This window comes from Lissotriton helveticus, chromosome 7 (assembly GCF_964261635.1).
Source record: "Lissotriton helveticus chromosome 7, aLisHel1.1, whole genome shotgun sequence".
NCBI classification, from domain to species: domain Eukaryota; kingdom Metazoa; phylum Chordata; class Amphibia; order Caudata; family Salamandridae; genus Lissotriton; species Lissotriton helveticus.
Genome location: NC_136068.1, coordinates 1,157,913,323 through 1,157,937,277, shown reverse-complemented (window position 1 = coordinate 1,157,937,277; position 23,955 = coordinate 1,157,913,323). Strand labels below are relative to the sequence as shown.

General features: G+C 46.5%; 1 protein-coding gene across 2 annotated transcripts in view; it reads right to left on the bottom strand.

The window, feature by feature from the left end:
- The window catches only part of WIPI1 (WD repeat domain, phosphoinositide interacting 1), a 412,373-nt gene that overhangs the window by 258,943 nt on the left and 129,475 nt on the right, over positions 1-23,955 (bottom strand). For both annotated transcript variants that reach the window (XR_013598783.1, XM_078654292.1), the window contains exon 3: positions 345-514. Coding sequence is in view for 1 of the 2 variants with exons in the window: in XM_078654292.1 (XP_078510418.1) it covers positions 345-514 (170 nt within the window). In the remaining variant the exon portion in view is untranslated. The remainder of the gene's footprint in view (positions 1-344; positions 515-23,955) is intronic.

Below are 23,955 nucleotides of genomic sequence, written 5' to 3'. Positions count from 1 at the left end.
CCTAAGAATTTCATTTAATATACTGGTGGCACAATTGCATTACAATATCTGTTAATAATGGAGTACATGGATATGGATAACCAAAAATATTAGGAGTTTTATTTACTTTTTAAAGCTAACATGTACACCCACACACATTGCCACCTCGCTTTACAGTTATCAATATTATTAAGCCCTTGCAAATAACTTTCAAAGTAGTTTGTAAGATTCTAATTGCTTTATGCATTATAAACCCACAAAACATACTCCACTGGGATGTGGACCATATGATAACACACTACTACATTATGTGAGCACTAGAACACGACTTGCCTCCACCCAGATCTGCCCCCTTTCCCCTTTACCTGACGGTTGAGTCGTATGGAGAGGATGTTGCTGGAATAGCTGTAATTGCAGATCTCGGTGCCTTTCTTAAAATGGTAGACGTTCATCTGCCGGGGCTTGACGCGACTGACGACCACTACCAGACTGCTGGAGAAGAGCCTCTCCACGATGTACACTTCCGGAGTCTCTTCTGGAAGGACCCGGGGGAAAGAATGTCAGTTCAGCAGCTCAAGGGTGCATACCCAATCAGTCCATATATTTTGCAAATTATATTAGAGCACATTGTTAGCCTAATCTTTAGTGGCCCTTTGATATTTCCTATCTCTTGCTGCTCATGACTAAGACACATTAAAAATGACCATACCATATATTTACAAGTTACGTGCCTTTAAGAAAATTCATGTTTTGAGGTGTTCAATCACCCCCATTTTCTTGCTCTGGCAACTGATGTTTTGAGGTCTGCAGTGGTTTTTGCCTACTTAATACCTGCTACCATTTGGGCTTGGTTTAGAGAATAGCATATTTTATTTCCAGACCCTTCAGTAATTTCACTAGCAAATTGGAGTATTGTGATGCCACACTAGTAGCAGTTGCCCTCTATTCAATGACCGGTAACATAACGTACCACAGGGCGTTAACTGGGCCGGCTCAGCACCGGCAGTTCTAAAAAGCAGTAATGAGATGGGTCTCTATCGGGCTCTCCATTTTTGCCCTCAGGGCAATATATAAATCTCAACTCTGCAGCAGTACCACCCATCAGTGCCTTTGAGTTAATTTCGAAGATTCGTTAAAGTTCTTTCAGTCTCATCATTTCAGAACTGAAGCATTTTCGATATTCTATACAAAAAGCCATAGTTGATGCTTATTCATCTTACACAACTAACAACCATTGGTAAAGCCAATAGCCCTGACTTCTTGTAGGTGTAATGTTACTTGTATTATATTTCTGTATGCAATCACAGAAGCAGCAAAATACCAGTGGGGAGGCACACTCTGCTAAACACAGATATTAAACGTGCATATTTGTAAGCCACACCCTTAATTGCCTTGGCCAATCCTCTTTGAGAGACCCCCTTAGATTTTCAGTCCACTTAACGCCCGGACGTACCGTCACATAATATGGCATAACATAATATACATTAACACAGAATAACATAACAGTCAGTCTAGTGAGACAAGTGTGTGTATGCAGGACTAGTACAAATATGGGCATTAGTGGTGAAGGACCCCTATTATATATTATATTTAAAACAATTATGAAGTATGACATTTATATAGTCTCAGCTTTGCTAAAATGTATTGCACAATACATACCACCCGCTCCTTCAAAGTATTAGCCACACCATGCCCAGGAAGTGTGGGAAGACATGGGCTGTCAAAGGGCCATTTGTATTTGAATAGATTTCTGTAGCACCTTCCCTCGTTGTAGAAGGGAAGCCACCAGATGTACTAGAGCCAGGCTCTGCATACAGAAGGCCTGGAGAAAGTGGAGGCATTTCCTTTGTAGTTCAGCAGTTGTAACTGGAAGGGACATATGGGTGAGCTGAGAGGCAGGATTGAGCTCTACACACTTGAGGAGGGAACCACTATGTCAGATGTTGTGTACATGCACTTTGGTATACTTTTTATACCACAAAGCATAGGCTGAGGACAGGAACGGCATTACCTTTGGGTAAAAGTGGAAGTGGGGAACCTGGATATTTTAATAGGCTTGACTACGCATCATTACAATTGGCTTACTCATTTACTTTTTAAAAGGCTATTCTTGAGCCACTCAAAGGATAGAATGCCTATATATAAAGAGGAGATAAAGTCTATGCCTCCTCTGATTAGATCTTGCTTGATGGAGTACTGGAGACAGTTGTCTTTAGCTCTATCATGAATGTCTGCTCCAGTATTTTACCTCAGGATAGTAGTACAGATTAACGCTAACCCATAGAGCTAGAGAGGAATGGTCCTGCCAGAGAAACTTATAGTTTCTTACCTGTCGGTGTAGTTTTGCAGCTTGAAGAATTTTCTGGATTCACTATGTTGTGCATTATTCCGCCATCTAGTGGTTGGGTCCGGAATTGTAGTATTTCTTTTTTTTTTTCGTGGCCTGGTGGGCGTCGACATACCACCCTTTGATGTTCTTCTGGGACGTCGGCGTGCTTCCTCCGGAAGCTCCCACCTTTGGTCGCTATCTTCGGATTTTTTTTTCTTCTTCTTTTTAATTGTTTATCTACGTTTTCTCTATGTCTTCCTCTTTCTGGCAGAGGCGGGTGGGTTAGTTAGTGAATCCAGAAAATTCTTCAAGCTGCAAAACTAAACCAACCGGTAAGAAACTATACGTTTTGCAGCGTGAATCTTTTCTGGATTTACTATGCTGTTGCATAGACTTTGTAGCTGTTTGCTAGTCCTGTGGTGGCTGGGTGGAAGATGAGCGTTGGTTTGTGAATATATGTTGTAAGACCTTTTGTCCTACTTGTGCTTCCTTATTCATCTGAATATCCACGCAGTAGTGCTTCGTGAACGTGTGCACTGAAGACCATGTTGCTGCTTGGCAGATGTCCTGAATAGATGCGTTTGCTAAGAAAGCCCCTACTGCTCCTTTCTTCCTTGATGAGTGAGCCCGCGGTGCTCCTTGTAATGCTTGACCTGACTTTTTTTGGCACAACTGTATGGCTTGTGCAATCCATCTTGCAATGGTATTCTTTGTGACTGGTCATCCAAGAAAACGGTTTGCAAATAATACAAAGAACTGTTTTGTTTTTCTACAGTCTTTGGTTCTTTCTATGTAGTACACGACCTTCCTGGTGTCCAGGGTGTGCAATACTCTTTCTGCTTGCGTCTTTGGGTTTTGGAAAAAACACGGTATTTGTATTGTTTGATTTACGTGGAACTTTGATACCACCTTAGGCACAAATTTTGGATCAGTTCTCCTATTGATTCGGTCATTATGTATTTGGAAGCAGGGCTCTTGTGGTGTCAGAGCCTGTAATTCGCTTACTCTAAGTAATGATGTAATTTAGTGTGAGCATTTGTAATGTTGCCTTGTGGATTGGTTCGAATGGTGCCTTCATAATTTGCGCTAGTATCGCATTGAGGTTCCATACGGGTGGTGGCAACCTCTTTGGATGTGCTATCCTCTTTGCTCCTTCTAGGAATCTTTTGACACCATGGGATGTGAAGAAACTCTTCCCTGTCTCTCCCCTTGTGTACGCTAAGAATGCTGCCAAGTGTACCCTTATAGGTGAGTAGCTGAGTTTATTTTGTAGTAAGTATGTTAAATATTCTAGTACTGTTGATTCTCTTGTGATCTTCCTTGAAAGTTTTTCTTTATGACACCAATGGAAGAAACTTTTTCATTTTGCTGTGTAGCACTTCCTTGTTGTAGGCCTTCTCGCCTCTCTGAGTACTGCCATAGTGTTCTCTGGTAGTTTGAGGTAAGGAGGCTCTCTGGTTCTGGGTGTAGTACCTTTCAGTTTTGCATTGTTAAGATATCCTTTCTTTTGGGGAGCTTGTGCATCGCTTCTTGCGTCATTTCCATTATCTGTGAGAACCAGGTTTGTCTGGCCCACTGTGGTGCAATGAGGATCAGTGTCATGTGGCTGATCTTGCACTTGTTGAGTACCCTGTGTAACAGTGGTATCAGAGGAAAAGCGTAAGCAAATGTCCCTGACTAGTCTATCCATAGCACATTCCTCAGGGACTGTGCGCACGGTTGTCTAGATGCAAAGTTTTGGCATTTTGCATTTTGGGGTGTTGCAAATAGGTCGATTTGCTGAGTCTCCCATTTCTTGAATATCTTCAGGATTTCTGATTGATTCATCTCTCCTTCGTGGGATGCTGATGCTTGTGTGCTCAGCCTGTCTGCTTTTACATTGTCCTTCCCTGGCAGATGTATTGCTAGTAAGTCTCTGTTCCTTGGAATAGCCCATCTCCATAGTTTTTGGGCTAGGATTGATAGTATTACTTATTGTGTTCCCCCTGGTTTGTTGAAGCAAAACATCGTAGTTGTATTGTCTGTTTGAATCAACACCCCGTTCCCGTAAAGCTCCTTCTAAAAGGCTTTTAAGGCCAGGAACACTGTCTTTAACTCCAGGAACTTGATGTGTTTTATCGCATCCTGTTGCGTCCATAATCCCCTTACCTGGAGCTTGTTCATGTGCGCTCCCCACCCTAGTTGGGAAGCATCTGTTGTAATGGTCACTGTTCGAGTTGGTTGTGTTAAAAGTCTCCCCTGTGTTATGTTCTTCCAGTATCACCATGTCATCTCTTGATGAACTGTCTCTGTGACAACCACTAGATCCTCCCAACTCCCTGTTGACTGCGACCATTGTTGTTGAATCCATTCCTGGAATGGTCTCATGTGTAGGCGAATGTTTGGGACTAGGTGAATGCATGAAGCCATCATCCCTAGCAGTCTGCCCACTGCCTGTTGGTCTCCGTGATAGTGTCCCCCTACGCATACCTCTGAATTTTAGTGTCCCCATGGACCTTGCAGTTTCATTCTCCATCTTTAACTGGTTTAATTTATCATCCACAGCTGTTCCGAATAGTTGTTCACCATTGAACAGGGTGGTTAAAATGTTGCTCTGTACCTCTGGTTTGAACCCTGAGATTCTTAGCCAGGCATGTCTTCACTCCATCACCCCGATCATCATTTGCTTGCTTGATGTTTCAACAGAGCTGAGGGCTGATTTTAAACATGTATTTGCCATGTTTTTACCTTCTTCCACAAAGTGGCTTGCCCTTCTCTGGAACTGATCTGGCAGATGCTAGAGCAGTTCTCCTACTTCCTACCAGTGCTGGTATGTGTGTCTATTGATCAATGCATTTGAATTTGCTATGCGCCACTGAATTGCGGTGCTTCCCTCTATCTTTCTTCCCGTGAGATCCATTCTCTTGCTCTTCTTGTCTGGCGGTTGTCCTACGTTAGTGGGCACATTAGCTCTTTTCCAGCTGTCACTGAACCCCTGATGTACATATGGTCCTTAGAGGAGTGTTTATACTTTTTCTCACCCCTTGGTGTTACAGCCTTGCTTGTAGGAGGTTCCTTGAAAGCTTCCATTTCCTGGTTCAGCATACTTGGTAGTATGGGAAGGAAATGAGTTCTTGTCTGTGTGGGCAGCAAGGTCTCTAGGAGAAAACAGGATTGTGGTTTTTCCTCCTCCAATTGCACTCCATAAGTGTCTGCAGCCTTCTTTATCACCTTGTTGTACATCCCAATGTCATCGCAGTGAGGGCCTCGAAGGGTATGTGTCTACTCCTTCTTCTGGCGAGTCTGCATCAAGGTCTTGCCACTGCAGCTCTTGTGTCTCCGAGGTCGCCAAACCGTGATAGGTTTGGTCCTCTTCTTCTCCCTCGGCCTCTTACTACTCTTCTCCCTCCTCTTCCTCAGCCGGGTCCGGTGTTGTACATATTCCTATTTCCTCAAGGTATTTTTCGGGTTACATCACTGATTTCGGCGGAATTTTGAATTTCTTCAATGTTTCGTCGAAATCCTTCTTGCCTTGCAAGATACTTGCCATTTCGTCCTCAAGCCTTTTTTTTTCTTTTCTAGCTCCGATGCCTGTGCCTGTGCCTCGAGATCTTCGAGCCTTCTCTTGGCGCTTGTCGACGTCGAAGTCTGTTTCACCCCTTCTTTTTTCAACATCGGGGTGTCTTTCTAGTGACTGCTCTTCGACGACGTTGTTTTATCAAGGGATTTCGCCATCTGGGAGTCCTTGTCAAAGGAACCAACTGACTGTTTGTCCTTAAGCACTTGCGGTCGTCAAATGTTTCGATGCCAAGGCTGCTTTCGAGGACTTAGAGTCGCTCTTTCTTGGGTTAGTCGATTGTCTAGTGGCCGTCGATTCCATCACCTCCTTCTGAGTTTTATTTTCAACGTCTACGGCTTGGACGTGCACGTCCTCCTTGCCTCCAGGCCCTTCAGTGACCTTGTCCTCTTTCTCCCTGGAGAGGCCCAGGTCTCGAAGCGGCGGTGGTGATCCTTGGCCCTGCATATTATAATACGCTTTTCTCTGTCTCTCTCTCACCCTTAAAGTCTTCGGGGTTAACGCCAAGCAAGGGTTGCAATCTTCGCTTCGGTGGTCGAGCGGCAGGCAAAGGTTACAGACCGGATGCTGATCATTTTGTGCATACTTGTGGTGGCAATTGTCGCAGAACTTGAATGGTGTCTAGTCCACTACAGCGCTCAGGGAGTCCCCTTTATGCACATTCTCCGTAGGACGTTGAAGTTTTGGTGTTCTTCCTCCTCCTCTCGGTTTCCTGGTTCACCTCCTCTAAGGCCGGTGTTATGTTATGTTGTTATGTTATATAGAGTTTTGTTAAGCGCTCAGCTACTCGGACCGAGTGTCCCGGCGCTGTCAGACCCAACACAACACAACCATCACGGCCGAGGGGAGTTAATTGCAGAACAACCACGTCTTCAGCTCCTTCCTAAAAGACAAAAGGGCCCCGCATTTCCTAAGTGACAGTGGCAGTGCATTCCAGGCTCGGGGAGCAAGGTATCCAAAAGAGCGGCCCCCGATGCGAGCGCGCCTGTCTGCCGGGATAGTGGCCAGTGAAAGGGACGCAGAGCGAAGTGCTCTGGATGGAATGTGAAGTCCCAACCGCTTCCTTAGGTAACCTGCACCAGAGCCATGGAGTGCCTTAAATGCCAAGGTCAACGTCTTAAACTCGATGCGTTTCCGTATCGGAAGCCAGTGGAGAGATTTCAGCAGGCCCGTAGCGTGAGACCTCCGGCCGAGGCCGAAGATGGCACGAGCGGCCGAGTTCTGCACCACCTGCAGGTGTGAGAGAAGATATTCAGGAAGGCCGAAGTAGAGTACATTGGCGTAATCAAGCCTCGATCCTACCAAAGCCTGCACTGTACTTTTCCTGTGGGCGATGGATAGAAAAGGAAGGAATTTCCTGAGCATTCTCAGTATCCTGCATTGACCCACCAGGCCCAGGATCTGTGGTTTAAGGGACAAACCGGTGTCCAACTTGACTCCCAGGTTCTTTGCCATCCCGTCTCCGCAGAAGGGGGGTGGATATCAGCTGGCCACCAAGACTTCCAACAAGGGTCAGGGGAACACCCAAAAAAAGGTCCTCAGATTTATCTGGGTTGCATTTCAGCTGGTTTATATGAAACCAGCCGAACACAGCACCCAGGCAGCTCTGTAAATGTAAATGTAAATGTGGGATACTTGTAAAGCGCACTGTTACTCTAACCGAGTGTCCTGGTGCTGTAGACCTCTGGGGAACCCGTTCTGATTTTCCCTGTGAGATGGTCCCTTACTGGGTATCTCCAGGGTGAAACCAGGCATCCCCGGCGTCTGTGTGGGCCGTTGTAGAGATGAGGCTGGCTTAATGCCCAGAGTTGCCGAGTGTGTTCCCTGGTTAGAGTAGGCACTGAAGCGAGAATTATCGAGTCCGTTGACCCTGGTCCAAGATCCTGCCGCGTCGGGAATTGAACCCTGGTCCCGGGCCGTTCTCTGCTTACAGGTCTGCCACCTCTAACCAGTGAGCCACACCACTCCACAGTTCTTAATAAGCTCTCCATCAAAGTCCCTATTCTTGCCACAGGTGAAGAGAAGCTGGGTGTCATCAGCGTATGAGACAATCTGGGCACCACACGCCTCGGCCAGCACCGCCAAAGGGGACATATAAATGTTAAAAAGGGTGGGACTTGTGGAAAAGTAAATTTTGCCATGTTCTGTGTCCCTACGCCTCCTCCATCATATGTTATGTGTGCATGATTAAATATGCATATGTATTCCCCATGTTCAATTAATGACGCAATTATAGTTGTGTCTACCTCTAGTATGCCAGTTTCCAGTTCTCGTGAATACTACGAATATCAGGCCTATGTAAAGCTACGTTGCCACGTTTCTCAGTGTGCACGTTATTCCATTATAAAGTTCCCGTCTCTAGGCCTCAAAAGGGCCTGGACACCAGATTCAGCTCCTGTCTCCTGAAACCTCGCTAAGGAGCGATACAGCCCCCACCTGTATCCTCGACCCTTCACTTACTTCCTGCCTCACAGTGCCCGGTTCAGGCTGGCTCTGCCTCTGAGTCTGCCAAAAGTATGTTATGATTCCAGTTATCAGTTCAGTCCTCCTTCTCTGCATTCCTAAGCTACTGAACTGCATCAATAGTTTCCGTCATTGTCTAGCCTTTCCGGCTCCATGTAAGAGAAATACTGTATTTAATGGTCATTTCGTATTCTTCATCACGCACTACATGTAGAATAATGCATGGTCCAGTCTTAGAATCAAGTTAGCCTTTCCCTCCTGACTTCTAGTTTATATCAACATGTTCTCTAAACATCAGATACTAGATACTGTTTAGGTACATGTTGCCCTGACTCTCCAGACTTCAGTCTCTGCTCTTAGCACAGAGTTCATAGCCTCCAGTTTCTCCTAGTAATACGTCATTGCCAGTTTGCGCGCACCATCAGGTTAGAGGTCCCGGCTCCTCAGGTAGCCCCCTCCATGGTTTCCGCCCCATTCATGACATATTCTGTTACGTTTGCATCACATGTCTATGTACACGCCCTGTTACACCTCTTTTCCCCCTTATCTTTCGCGACTGCTACGCGTCATGCCTTCTGCTCCACCCACTGCTACGCCTATTGCAATGTAATGCTATGTGTTTGCGTTATGTATATATGCTCATGCACTATTATTAAAAGAACCCTCCGTTCCCCTTGTCCCGATCCTGACCCCAGCAGCGCTGCTGGGCCCTGCCATCCTATTCCCATGCAGGTTGTCCTGTTCCTGTCCTTTATGCTGTAATAAACCTGCGAAACTCCTACTACCTCGAATCTTGACTCTTATTTATTGAGCTATCTGTTATTCATTTATACATTCAAAAATAGGGTATTATTTATTTATTTACCACATAATGGCGCCTGAATAGGGACTTGCCCTTTCCCCACGCGTCGGTGAAGCCACGCCGACCCCCTGACCCTCTGCAGTCGTGACGGAACTCTTCTGCGCACCGGCAGATATTTCTGCTTCAAGTATCCCTCAGGCCCACGGAGGAGACGGAGGAGGCGGTCCAGCATCCAAACGAGACGGTGGAGGAACGCGGCGAGTCCCGACCAGAGCCCAAGCCGAGAGTCCAAGGTCCGAGGTATCCGGAGGTCCACCCGTAACTGAAGTCCGAAGTTCGTCGTCCGTCGTCGAAGCAGTCCAGTCCAGTCCGAGGCCTTCCGTTCTTGCTGCCCGGTGAGTACCGTTACTGGGGTGGTATCTAGACAGGGTCAATCTAATTGACTCTGGTCCGTGGGTTGGTGGTACCCAGTCCCACAAACGAAGTGTCCACTTCGGTGGATGCGGGTCCTGACGTGTCTCTTTATGAGACCGGTAAGTTTCGTACTGTTTCAGCAGTGCATCTAGTTCCTGTTCTAGTCAGTTCTGTTCTCGAGAAAATTCATGTATTCTGTATTCCGTATTCCAGGTGGTATTCTGTTCGAACTGTTATTCATAATGTTCTTCATGTATTTTGATGTCGTGGAATGAGTGATAAGTGATTTTCGTGTTTATTGTGTATTGTATTGTGTCCAGATTATAGTTCAGTCATGCCACTCTTTTCGAAGTTACGTCAGTTAAAAACCAGAAAGGGTCTGCTGGAAGCAGCAGTTCCGGTTCCGCCTAGGGACAGTCCAGGTCATTTTATGTATCAGAAGCATGGCATAAGTGCCATATTATATCTAGATTTATGGGTAGATTATACCAAACAGTTAGAAGAAAAGTATAGATGGCCCGTATCGGGTACATGGGATGCCGAGTGCATCATGCGAGTAGAAGAGGCATTATGGAAAAAGAAAGCCAGACAGTCACAGAAAGATGCCATCGAGTTATGGCGTAAAGAAGCTCATAAAAGAACTGAAAAAGAAATCAGAAAGTCAGAATTAAGTAGAGAATCCTTGGAACGAGCCCATGAAAAAGAACTAATCGAGATAGGTGAACAAGTCAAAGCCGAACAGTCAGACAGACAGAGGCATGCCCTTATTAGGGGTATGTATCCTCTCCTTGCCGAGGGCTTGCCAAAAGCGACCCCAGAGGCATCCAGTAATTTCCCGCCACCATTAGTTCCGACCAAGCTACGTCACAAACAGACCGCAGCTGATATTTTTATTTCGTCCTATTTGGACGACACAGTCCCAGAATATGCAAATCCTGTTCGCGCTCCGCCAGTCCCTGTAAATCAGGCACTTCCCGCTCCTCCAGACACCGGAGTACCTGTTACGGTACCCCCGGTCCAGCCCGCCATACAAGTCCAGCCTACATTTCCATTTCCCACTCTGCCAGGACGAAGAGCCTCAGTAGACGACTCTAGTTTAGGGGCCGCAGGGGGAGGTACTCCTCAAACCCCGCCGCCACACAAGCGTTTAACGACAGCCGAATTACATGCACAAGCGTCACAGCGTACGCCCAGACATCAGACTGTAGCAGAAATAAGAAAATCCCTTGCCGAATGCGGCTATGATCCAGTCCCAGGCGAGGATAATATGGTTTTATATTCATTCCGCGTAAGAAAGGTGGCCGAGTATCTAGTCACCCTACCGAATATGAAAGAAGATCTAGACAGAATATATCGTTTCATCCGTACAGGGGATGATCCAGAAAGCATTGGCGAGGCCATGTCTCAAAGGAAAGCCGAGATCCAGCTCATGATATTAAAGTTTCTGATTAACTGTTTAATAAGAGAACAAGATTACCCGTCTAAAGATCAAGCCGAAATGAGAACCCTGACAAGGTGGAGTGATAATATAGCCGAGGGTAAGCACAAGACCGTCGGTGCTATGGAGAGTATGTACAAGAAAATACGTAAAGAAATAATAAAGTTACACGAACAACGTAAAGCAGCACAAGTAAGCGAGAAAGAAAGTAACTCTGATACTGAAGAGGTAGAGGACGAGAATCCCGACAGAATAGCGTATGTAGGAAAATCTAGATTTCCAGATCGCCATTTACGCCTAGAACACAAGTCTATTTTTCATTCTCCAGCACCAGAACAAGGTTCTCTAGAACAAGTATTTCAAGCTACCGATCACATTCTGAAATCACGAATCGGTTACAGTGAGTTAAGTACCATGCATGAACAAGAACTAGCCCGATCAGCAGTCCGATGGATTACTGATTCTACCACTTTTCCAGACGAAATAGTGGCACAAATGTTTCTGAAACTGCCCCCAGCCGAGCAACGACTGGCGGGTATGTATATGATCCAGCACCTCATTACATTGTATGAGGGTCAACACTCTGATCCAGGTCCGTTACATGATATCCTGAACGAGTTACTCCAGTATAGATGGAAAGGTCTAGGTACCGATTTAATTAGTGTCGTTCTAGAACAGCGTCACAAATATAGAACGTTTCTGAACCCGCATTTTGTTCATGTCTCACCCCCAGAAAGTAAACCATTTTACATAGACAGACAGAATCCGTTACGAGAAGTCCACCCAGTTAGAGGAACGGGTGGCGAACTAGAACGAGTGTTTGTATACACTCCAATTACAAAGATGGAACTTCTGGAGATGAAGAAATTAATTCCCTGTCATGACAAAGATCCAGCAGGGTTCCATAGAGAATTAAAGGACATGCTCCGTATGGGAGAATACACGTATCCAGATATAATTAAAATGTTAAAAGTCCTGTTGCCCGCAGGGGTGTATGAAAAGCTCAAGGAAAAAGAATGGGAGGTGGGAGAGAAAAAGATCGATTGGGCAGTTCTAGAAGCTGAAGACAAGGCACGAGTACCAGGTACAGGTCTTGGAGATAAATGTAAAGAATTACCAGAATTATTAATACAAGTTTTACCCAGATTATTGACAACCAGAAAAGAAGACTGGGATGCAATCTCAGCCTGTAAACAGAAACAAGACGAAGATATTAGTGATTTTTATTCTAGATTTGAAAAATGTTTTAGCATCAACAGTGGCCTCAAGACAAGTAGTGAGTCATATCCTCACCTTTTTGTTACTAAATTAGTCGAGAATTCAAGTCCACAAATTAAAAATCGAGTTCTGAAAGTCGAAAGTACCTGGCAAGCTAATACCCCGTCCCAGATGTTGCAGATGCTTCAATACCACCAGAATAGGATCAGGGAAGAGCAAGAACACGAGAGAAAACGTATGAAAGACACGAAAATGAAAGTACTAGTTGCACAATCTGTTCCTCAAGACAGTCAGAAGAGGGGTCCAAATCAAGCCAGTCATCCTGCAGCTCCCGTTAAAGGGAACTGCAATTATTGTAAACAACCAGGTCATTTTATAAATGAGTGTGCAGTTCTGAAACACAACATAGCTACTGGTAAGACTAAAGAAAGACCACGTCCGCCTAGACAAGAACAAGTTTCACAGATTCCTCAGCCACAGAATGCACCACAGACAGTTACAGCACCGCAGCCCATCGCTGCAACACAGCACGTTACACAGCAGATGTACCAGTATGCACAGTCTGAGTATCCAGAGTACCAACAGTATTCATGAAACAGCCTAGAGAGGGAGGTAGGCTTGCCTCTCATCGAGATACCTGTAGATCAAGAAGGTCCCTATGTTCACAGTCAAGTATTAGGGAAAGACAGAAAGTTTTTGATTGATACAGGGGCAAGTAGGACCACAATTAGTCACGCCGAAGTTCCAGGGGCTCCGCTCTCAGGCTCAAGAAATGTTTCCCTTGGATTTTCAGGAAAACCTATCGTAAATGAGATTTCAAAGCCAGTTACTCTAGAAGTAGGTCCATTGTCCCGTACTACTGATCTGTTACTTACGAAGTCATGTCCAGAAAACCTGTTAGGCATTAGGACACTGAAAGAGTTAGGTGCAGTTATATGCTGTTCCCCAGAGGGAATACGATTGTTCCTACGTGACTTTAAGGGTCACTATGTATTACGAGATTTTGATTCAAGACTGTCTAATGTTCCACAGCATCTATGGGCGCAAGGTCCAACTGATGTTGGTTATATGCAAATCACACCCTATCGTGTGACTCTCAAGCCAGGTGTAGTATTACCACGGATCAGACAGTACAGATTGCCACCTGAGGCTGTAGCAGCCTTATCCAAAATTATTGACGAGCTCATGGCTCAAGGAGTAGTTGTAGAAACTGACTCCAATGTATGTAATTCTCCGATCATTCCAGTCATGAAACGTACTGATCCAAATGCACCCCCAGTATATCGATTAGTGATTGACCTACGAGAGCTTAATAAGTGTATTGTTCCTCAGTACCCAGTTGTCCCAGACATCTCTTCCCTATTAACAGCCATTGATTCCGAAGCCACGTTCTTTACTGTAATCGACCTTAAGAACGCGTTTTTCAGTGTCCCTATTCATCCAGACAGCCAGTTCCTTTTCGGATTTTGTTTAAATGGAAGGAGCTATATGTTTACACGAGCTCCTCAAGGTTTCACAGAAAGTCCTAGTATTTACAGTCAAGCACTCAAGAGACAACTAGACAACATTCACATGCCAACTGACACTGCCCTGCTCCAATATGTCGATGATCTCCTGATCACAGCCCGTTCTGAACGTGCTTGCGAGCGAGCATCCCTTACAGTCTTGTATTTCCTAGCCGAGATGGGGCACAAGGTGTCCCCTTCTAAGCTTCAATTCTGTGTCCAGCAAGTGGTATACTTAGGACACTTGCTGTCCAAGAGGGGTAGGCAGTTGACACCAGACCGTATCCAGTTAATAGCGAGCCTTCCTCAGCCCAAGACCCAGAAGGAGGTACGTGCTTTTATTGGCCTTACTTCTTATTGCAGACAATGGATTCCTCAGTATGCATTTCTAGCCAAGCCACTGATACAGTTAACGACACAGGAGGCAGCCGTACCGACTGTCCTCCCTTGGACATCTGAACATACACTTAGTTTCAATGAGTTAAAGAAAGCTTTATGTCAAGCTCCAGTTCTAGCGACACCGAACTACAGTAAGTCTTTTACACTTTTCGTAACTGAACGGGAAGGTACAGCATTATCTGTTCTCACACAAGATCAAGCAGGACAATACAAGCCCTGTGCTTATTTTTCGAGCACATTAGATCCTGTAGCCCAGGCTCTGCCTGCGTGCCTCAAGTCAGTTGCAGCCGCAGCCCTAGCTATCAGACAAAGTGATTCCATAGTTTTAGGACACTCCCTGACAGTACAAGTTCCACACTCCGTGGAAGTTCTTTTAAACCGAACACAAACTCAGCACTTGACAATTGCACGTTTAACAGGTTATGAATTGACACTGTTCCAGCCACACATAGAAATCCGACGCTGCAACATCCTGAACCCTGCTACACTGTTACCATCCGTTACTTCGAATTCTGCCACACATGACTGTGTGGAAGTAGTTAACATTACGACAAAGCCAAGACAAGATCTGACAGATATTCCGTTACCAGACCCCGACCTGACACTTTATGTGGATGGTTCATGTATGAGAACTAGTACAGGAGAACTAGTCGTCGCGTATGCAGTGACTACTGACACCGAAGTTATTGAGACACACCGTATTGACACTCTGTCTGCTCAAGCAGCAGAGCTAGTTGCTCTGACACAAGCCTGTATACACGCCAAGAACCAGAAAGTTAATGTTTACACAGATTCACGCTACGCGTTTGGAGTTGTACACGACTTCGGAGTGCTCTGGCAGGAGAGAGGTTTCATGACTTCTCATGGAACCAAGATTCAGCATGGTCTCCTTATTCAAGCTCTGTTAGATGCCATACATTTACCGACATCTATCGCTATCATGAAATGCAAAGCACATACGAAAGTTACTGACATTATTTCCCAAGGTAATGATCTAGCAGACCGCACAGCCAAGCTTACAGCACAGACTCCAGACATTCCAGTTAATCAGACACACACTCCAGATCCGATTACATGCATGACAGTTAAGGACCCTACACAAGATGTCATAGATATCCAGTTACATGCTACTCCCGAAGAAATCAAGAAATGGTCCGAACAAGGAGGGGTCCAGACAGATCAAGGATGGTTAACGAAGGGTAGAGCCACATGGTTTCTCCCCGACTCTATGGTCCAAGTCATTATTAATACCGCACATAGTCCAGCACATCTAGGAGAAAAAGCAATGTTAGACAGTATCCAGAACATTTGGTTCAACAAGCATTTACGAGCTGCAGCCAAGCAGAAAGTCCGTACCTGTATGATATGTTGTCAGTTTAATCCAGGTAAAAGTGTCCCGGTGGAACAAGGTGGATTCCAGCCTCCTGACCACCCTTTTGAAGTCCTCCAGATGGATTATATTCAGATGGAGCGATGTCGAGGTTTCAAGTATGTTCTTGTAGTTGTATGCGCTTTGTCCAGGTGGACAGAAGCATATCCAGTCCCAGATTACACAGCCGCGACCACTGCTAAGCAGTTGGTTCGTGAGTTCTTTCCCCGCTATGGACTCCCTAGAGTCGTATATTCTGACAACAGCCAGCCATTCTCATCTGAACTCATGAAGCATGTTTCCCTTTTGTTGGGGTACCAGTGGAAGTTTCATTGTGTACGCCATCCTGAAGCAGCCGGTCTCGTAGAGAGACATAATCAGACTCTGAAAATCCGTATCGCCAAAGTATGCAAAGAAAAAGGTGTGGACTGGCTAGTAGCTCTGCCAGTCGCTTTATTTTATATGCGCATGGTTGCACATTCCAGATCAGGTCTGTCCCCGTATGAGGTCGTTTTCGGCCGCCCCCCTAACATGTGGGGTACTCCTAGACCCCGAAGTATTACCGATGTTTCAAGTAATATGCTGACAGATTACCTAGCTTCCTTGATGTCTGCCCTCAACTCATGTCGTTCACAGGTTGCCGCCGCATTTCCAGACAATACCGAGGTGGCACCGCATGAAATCGTTCCAGGATCCATGGTATTGGTGAGGAATTTCGACAGATCAAGTCCGCTGGAGCCTCGCTGGAAAGAGCCCCGACAGGTCCTCCTCACCACCCGTACAGCCGTGAAGTTGGAAGGTCGCAAAGGCTGGGTGCACCTTTCTCATGTAAAACAATTTAATGGACTGAAACCCGTCTTAAAGAACATTTCCCAGGATTTGAAGGATTGCCAAAATATTGTTCTCAAGGACTGTCCCGCAAAAGACATTGCTACAAACCCTCCCCTGTTAGAGAAAACTCCGCAACAGGAGTACAAGCTAAAACTCCGGTCTAGTAAAATAAGTCAGCCAGTTTGATTGTCTAAGTCCTCCCCTAGGTGAAACGGTTAGACTGTTTCTGACATGTATAAAATAGACCCCCATAGTGAGAGAGTCAGTCAAAACTCAATCCGATGTATCATTTTTCTATGTTTCATATTATTTCTCAGCATTATGATTTCCTGCACCAGTTATGCATTTTACCTGTATTTCCCAGTTTCTCATGTAAATAAGTCTGCTAATGCTACAGTAGAGCATACGTTTAGTGATCTGCCTCCTCATGAACTCTCTTACCGCCTCGCTATGCGAAATAACTCATTCATCCGTATGTTACATTACTCACACCAGACCAGCAATGCCACTAATTGTTGGGTGTGTGGTCGACTCCCCCCTTTTCAGACACCGAAGGGAGTTCTGCCACTTTTTCCTTATCCATTTTCACATAATGGTTCGTGTGGAGCATGGTCCACGTTAACGTCATCCTCAACAGATATGTCTTTTCTTAACAGTACATGTTTTCCAGACAAGCAAGGTCTCCCCCACAGAACCGGGTTAGATCTAGAAAATGAAGTGTATAATTTAGGTAACTATTCTTCGAATTTCATGGTCCTGAATGTTCAGTCTGATTCCACTCCAGACTTACCTGCTATTTCAGTACTGCCAGTCAGAGGTGAATTATGTGTCCGAAATAATGGTTATGTACATGTAGGACATAGTGATTGTACTACTATTGTCAAGTATAGTGACAGTGGGAAATCTATCTTCAAAGCTTCACGTCATTCTTATTTTATTTGTGGTCAAACTGCATATGTTCGTCTGCCCCTCGATTGGGAGGGAACCTGTTACATTGCCTTCCTACTGCCACCAGTTTTCCTAGCCCCACCTGATTATCATAGAAACACGCATCTAGTACACATTAGACATAGAAGGGAGTCCCCAATTGTCGATTATACTGAAACTGCTCTAGAACAGTATACAGATTTCAACAGAGGTTTCTTCTTCTTTATAGGACCTATCCAGAATAGTAAACTAATCCGTAGGTTAACCAGAACCCTTGAAGCAGTAGTCAATGAGACTGCCTCTGCTCTAGGTAACTTAACTGAAGAGCAATCTGCTATGAGATTTGTCGTTTTACAGAATCGTCTCGTCCTTGACGTCATACTGGCCGATAGGGGCGGGGCCTGTAGAGTCATCGGATCTAGTTGCTGCATTTTCATTCCAAATAACGCGCCGTCTGTTTATTCAGCTATAACCAGACTCCATAAAATTGCCCATCTGTTACACCAAGATCCAGGCACCTGGACATGGTCCGGTTGGTTCTGGAATATAATTTCCGCCTGGGGATGGAAAGTCTTGTCCTTTCTAGGTATTGCAGTAGCGATCATATTCAGCTGCTGCCTCTGTATACAATGTGGCCCTGCGATTTGCGGCATTTGTGTTACCTCTTGTATTCCTAGTCCCAAGCCCCGTTCTAAATCCCGTTCCAGGATAATTCGAGACGAGCAAATGATACTGTATGAAATGATAGATGGTATCATGAATATTGATGTTTCCTGATGGAAACGTAGTGACAAGGAGGGAATGTGGAAAAGTAAATTTTGCCATGTTCTGTGTCCCTACGCCTCCTCCATCATATGTTATGTGTGCATGATTAAATATGCATATGTATTCCCCATGTTCAATTAATGACGCAATTATAGTTGTGTCCACCTCTAGTATGCCAGTTTCCAGTTCTCGTGAATACTACGAATATCAGGCCTATGTAAAGCTACGTTGCCACGTTTCTCAGTGTGCACGTTATTCCATTATAAAGTTCCCGTCTCTAGGCCTCAAAAGGGCCTGGACACCAGATTCAGCTCCTGTCTCCTGAAACCTCGCTAAGGAGCGATACAGCCCCCACCTGTATCCTCGACCCTTCACTTACTTCCTGCCTCACAGTGCCCGGTTCAGGCTGGCTCTGCCTCTGAGTCTGCCAAAAGTATGTTATGATTCCAGTTATCAGTTCAGTCCTCCTTCTCTGCATTCCTAAGCTACTGAACTGCATCAATAGTTTCCGTCATTGTCTAGCCTTTCCGGCTCCATGTAAGAGAAATACTGTATTTAATGGTCATTTCGTATTCTTCATCACGCACTACATGTAGAATAATGCATGGTCCAGTCTTAGAATCAAGTTAGCCTTTCCCTCCTGACTTCTAGTTTATATCAACATGTTCTCTAAACATCAGATACTAGATACTGTTTAGGTACATGTCGCCCTGACTCTCCAGACTTCAGTCTCTGCTCTTAGCACAGAGTTCATAGCCCCCAGTTTCTCCTAGTAATACGTCATTGCCAGTTTGCGCGCACCATCAGGTTAGAGGTCCCGGCTCCTCAGGTAGCCCCCTCCATGGTTTCCGCCCCATTCATGACATATTCTGTTACGTTTGCATCACATGTCTATGTACACGCCCTGTTACACCTCTTTTCCCCCTTATCTTTCGCGACTGCTACGCGTCATGCCTTCTGCTCCACCCACTGCTACGCCTATTGCAATGTAATGCTATGTGTTTGCGTTATGTATATATGCTCATGCACTATTATTAAAAGAACCCTCCGTTCCCCTTGTCCCGATCCTGACCCCAGCAGCGCTGCTGGGCCCTGCCATCCTATTCCCATGCAGGTTGTCCTGTTCCTGTCCTTTATGCTGTAATAAACCTGCGAAACTCCTACTACCTCGAATCTTGACTCTTATTTATTGAGCTATCTGTTATTCATTTATACATTCAAAAATAGGGTATTATTTATTTATTTACCACAGACTTAGAATCGACCCCTGGGGGACTCCAACCTCCAATGGCGGTACTGCGGCTGAGTAAGGTGGGGCCCAGACCGTCTGTTGTAGATTCGAAAGAAAGGACTCAAACCATCTGAACACCGTTCCTCTTAACCCAATCTCCTTGAGTCTAGCCAAGAGGCGGTCATGAGGAACGGTGTCAAAGGCCGCCGACAGGTCTACTAACACCAGCAGTGCCTTGCCTCCCTTATCCTGGACTTCCTTGATCGCTTCCGACACCTCTAGCAGTACCGTCTCCGTGCTCATGTTGGCACGAAAACCGGACTGGGTAGAATGGAGGATGCCGTGGGATTCCACAAAATCCGCCAGGACCGCCTGTACATGCTTCTCAGTCACCTTGGCCAAAACCGGAAGCAGCGAAATAGGACGGTAGTTGGCATGGGCGGCTGGATCTAATGCCGGCTTCTTTAAAAGGGGAAGGACCAGGGCTTCCTTCCACGATGGAGGCACAACTCCTGTCTCAAGAGAGAGATTCAAAATTGGATTGACCATAGGGTTAATCACCTGTGCCAATTTGGCGAGGTGCTTGGCCGGACAGGGATCAAGGGGTGATCCCGATCACATCTTGGATAAAAACTCAAACGAGTCTTGTAATGCAATAGAAGGAAAATTAGCAAGCAAGGGCTGCCCCGACACAGGTTGGGGAGCGGGCAGAGCCATGATGGAAGATGCTGCCCCAGCAACTGGAGGGAAAGTTGCCTGGATACTGATGATCTTATTAGCAAAAAAGCTTGCCAATTGAGTAACCCAGGACTTCGAGAAGGAACGTTTAGGAGTGATAGAGGCTGGAGAGGTAAATTCTTTTACAATCAAGAAAATCTCTTTGCTGGTATTAGAAGCCTCCTCAATCCTCCTAGCAAAGTATGATTTCTTTTCCACAAAAATTGCCTTATGGTAGCCCTTGACACACTGCCTATAAACCTCCTTGAGGGGCTCGTCATAATTTGAGCGCCAAGCTCATTTGGCCTTCTTGCAAAGCCTACGACTAGCATTAAGCATGGGCGTGAACCGAGGCGCGAGGCGCGCTGAGAGTTCCTAAGCATCCGCTGAGGAGGGGCCAGCTCCTTAAAGCACTGCACTAGCCATGTTTGAAAGAGATCCAAGTCCTGTTCCAAGTCACCAGTGGACTGGCACGGATGGGACAGTAGATACTGCCTGACCATATCAGGGGAGACTTTATGAAAAGCACACGAAGGCGAGGGGATAGGACCGGTCCCTCTGGACGAAAGGCTTGATTTAAATTGAATGTCAAAATTGACCAAGAAATGGTCAGACCACAAAACAGGTCGAGGAAGCGCAGCTATGATGGAAGTTGTGGAAAAAGTCTGATCAAGCATATGCCCCTTGTTGTGAGTTGGGGAAGCCACATAAGGTAGCAAGCCAAGAGGTTTAGTAGTGTCTAACAACTTGATGGTGTCGGGTGTGTCTGGCAAGTCCATGTGGATATTAAAATCACCTAGAAGTATGCAGTGCTTAAACTACACACTCATAGCCGATATCACAGAATATATCCCCTCGTGGAAGGACCCAATAGGCCCAGGGGGCCTGTACACTAACAAGCCTGCGCAGGATTGAGCTGGTGAGATCGTCAAGCAGAAGCCCAGAGTTTCGGCCCCAGGGATATCATCTATGGGGACAATAGAGCACTTGAAGTGACGGTCGATCACTAGAGCCACACCCCCTCCTTTGCCTGTACCCCGATCCTTCCGCAACATGAAGTAATCAGGGGGCAGAGCATTGGCGATATCCGGATCGGATATCTCGCTCAAAAGACAGGCAGGTTTAGAGTCCGAAAGAAAGTCAAAAAGGTCCTGCGCATGTTTGCTTACAGATCTCTTATTCAGCAGAGCACAGGAAAAGTTATACACAGGCGAACCCTGACCCAACATGGGTATACATAAATCTCCTACATTTTCCGGGGCCCGCCCACCCCGGACCTCGTGCAAAGACCATCCACACCCCTTACAATGGAAATTCCCTCTGAAACCACGACCCTGCACCGAACAGGTGCAATTCCTACCAGCTCTCAAACGCAACAACTGCTCTGCAGAATACCTAAGTGACTGTAGCTGAGAGTTGTCCCCCCGTCCGCCCCCGGTGTGTCGATAAAGTAGTTTTCCTGCTTTTCCTGGTATTTTGCGTGGATTCTTGTCTCCAAAGTTCTGGAGCTCCTTCCGTCTCGATCCAGACCCAACGGTGAAAAAAAAGAATCTGAAGATGGCGACCAAAGGTGGGAGCTTCTGGAGGAAGCATGTCAACGTCACAGAAGGACACCAAATGGTGGTATGTCGACACCCACCAGGCCACGAAAAAAAAAGAGAAGAAATACTACAATTCCGGACCCAACCACTAGATGGCTGAATAATGTACAGCATAGTGAATCCAGTATAGATTCACGCTGCGAAACCTACTTGCCTTATACAATTTTTCTCTTGTGGCATCAGGGTGCAGATATTGTGCTTAGACAGAGGAGCCGTACCTAGCTGAAAGAATTTAAATGGTCAAGAAGTAGAGATTGGGAGGAGCTTGGCGGGCATCCGAGATGGCCGCGTGAGCACAGCGCTCTCCGGACCCCCGCCGCTCCCGGCTTAATATCCTGCTTTAATCCTGATTTTTTGCGAGGATTCATATAGAGGACGTTGGGCTGATCTACCTGGACCTTTCAGAAACTGATTTGGACATCGGGTGCCTGAATTATGTTCAATTGAACTTTTGGGCTCCACCCTCGAAGTGCGCCCGGGACTGGGTGAGGTTCGGTGGCCGTCTTGGAGTTGAACAACAACGGCAGGGGGATTGGTCTTGCGGGTCCCCTTCTTAAGTTTCGGTTTCGTTTCTGCCTCAGACTGGGACACTGGTGAGAGGGTCGGGCCAGAGCTGCGGCCGGGACACGAGTAGGTTGTCTGGCCCTTGGCTGCACTGTTCCTTGAGTGGGCTGCCTCTATCCTGGTGATGCCCCTCTTGTAGTCCTTTGGTCCCGGGGCCTCCATTTCTGGTGCCTGGTCCGTCGACCCTGGTGACTTTACTCGTGACGCATCTTCAAAATGGCGGGCAGAGGGGACCGAGAGACGCGCAAGACGAAGACACCTCTGCGCGGGGGTCCGGTTCAATCTAATGTTATGGATCGTTATACCCACTCTAAGAGGTCCCCCGGAGCTGCCCTGCCCGGTCCCATTGCGTCAGATCAAGTGGTGGATGCGTCAACGGAGCCCTCCTTGCAGGACATCATGGGCGCCATTTCTGGCATGAGGGAATCCATAGGCCAACAGTACGAAACCTTGGCCCACAAACTTGACACTGTGGCAATTGAGGTGAATTTGATTCGAGCCGATCTCTCCAAGACGAACGAAAAGGTGAAGTCGTTGGATATCAAATCATCCAGCCTCACGACGGACGTCTCTGATATTCAGACGGAGATTGGCAATCTCCGTAGGGTGAACGATTTCATGACCCGGCGCTTGGAGGATTTTGAGAACAGGGCACGTCGCTGTAATGTTCGCGTGGTTGGTGTGCCGGAGAATCCAGAACCCCACTCGGTTGATCTCCTGGTTGAAGACCTCATCCAGAACCACCTTTCCCCGTCTGGCCTTAGTAAATTTTTCGCAGTGGAGCGCGCACATCGTGTTCCGGGGGGCCAGGGCAAGCCAGGCGCCCCGCCGAGACCTATTGTTGCAAAGCTTTTCCACTATAGAGATCGGGACGCTATCCTGCAGGCCTCGCGGGTGAAGGGCCCGGTGGCCTTTGAGAATGCCACGGTGAACTTTTATCCGGACTTTTCCCAACAGGTCCAGAAGCAGCGTATGGGATTTCGTGGTGCCAAGAAGCGTCTTAGGGACATGGGGATGCGTTACGCAATGCTCTTTCCGACCAGGTTGCGGGTGGAGTATAATGATCGAACTTTCTTCTTTGATCGGCCAGATGCTGTGAATGACTGGCTAGACTCCCTGCCTCATCGACCTCCTGAGACTGAGTCCGAAGCCCACCCGGGCGGTGCTGAAGGTGGCGTAGAGAGCTGAACATTTCATCTTGGACTGATGCCTTGTTTTGTATACCTTCTCCAGGGATGTAAGCCTATGTTCCTCTACCTCACATGTGTTTTGATGTATGATCTTTTTCTCGTCATTGGTTTGATCGGGAGGAGGGTGGGACAGAGCCTTTCCTCCTCCGGGGTCTTTGTGTAGAATAGGGGTTCTTGGGCGACAGGCACACTGCAGGTTGGGGTGGCTTTTTAGCTTTTTGCAGGGGTGCAGGGTGGGGGGTGTTTTCTTGTTACCTGGGGGGTGGGTGGTTGGGAAGTTTGTTGTTTGTGTGTTCTGTGTTCAAGGCGACTTTATTCTGTATCTGGACTGCTTTTTATGGTCATGCTCATTGGTGGGGGGTTTGGGCTTTTTCGGGTGGGATGGGGGGTAGCGGGTTGAGATTTGTTTCGTGGAACGTTAATGGTCTGGGAGATCGTATCAAGCGAAGTGTGGTGTTGAAATGTATACGACGTTTATCTCCTGACATTGTTTTCCTGCAGGAGACTCATTTGATAGGCAATGTTTGTCATGCAATGAATAGGTGGGGCTATCGCCTCGTAGCGCATTCGGGGTTTACCTCGGGTTCCAGGGGTGTGGGTATCCTTGTCCGGGCTTCCCTCCCCCTGGCTATTGATGATGTTATTCAGGATGACCGG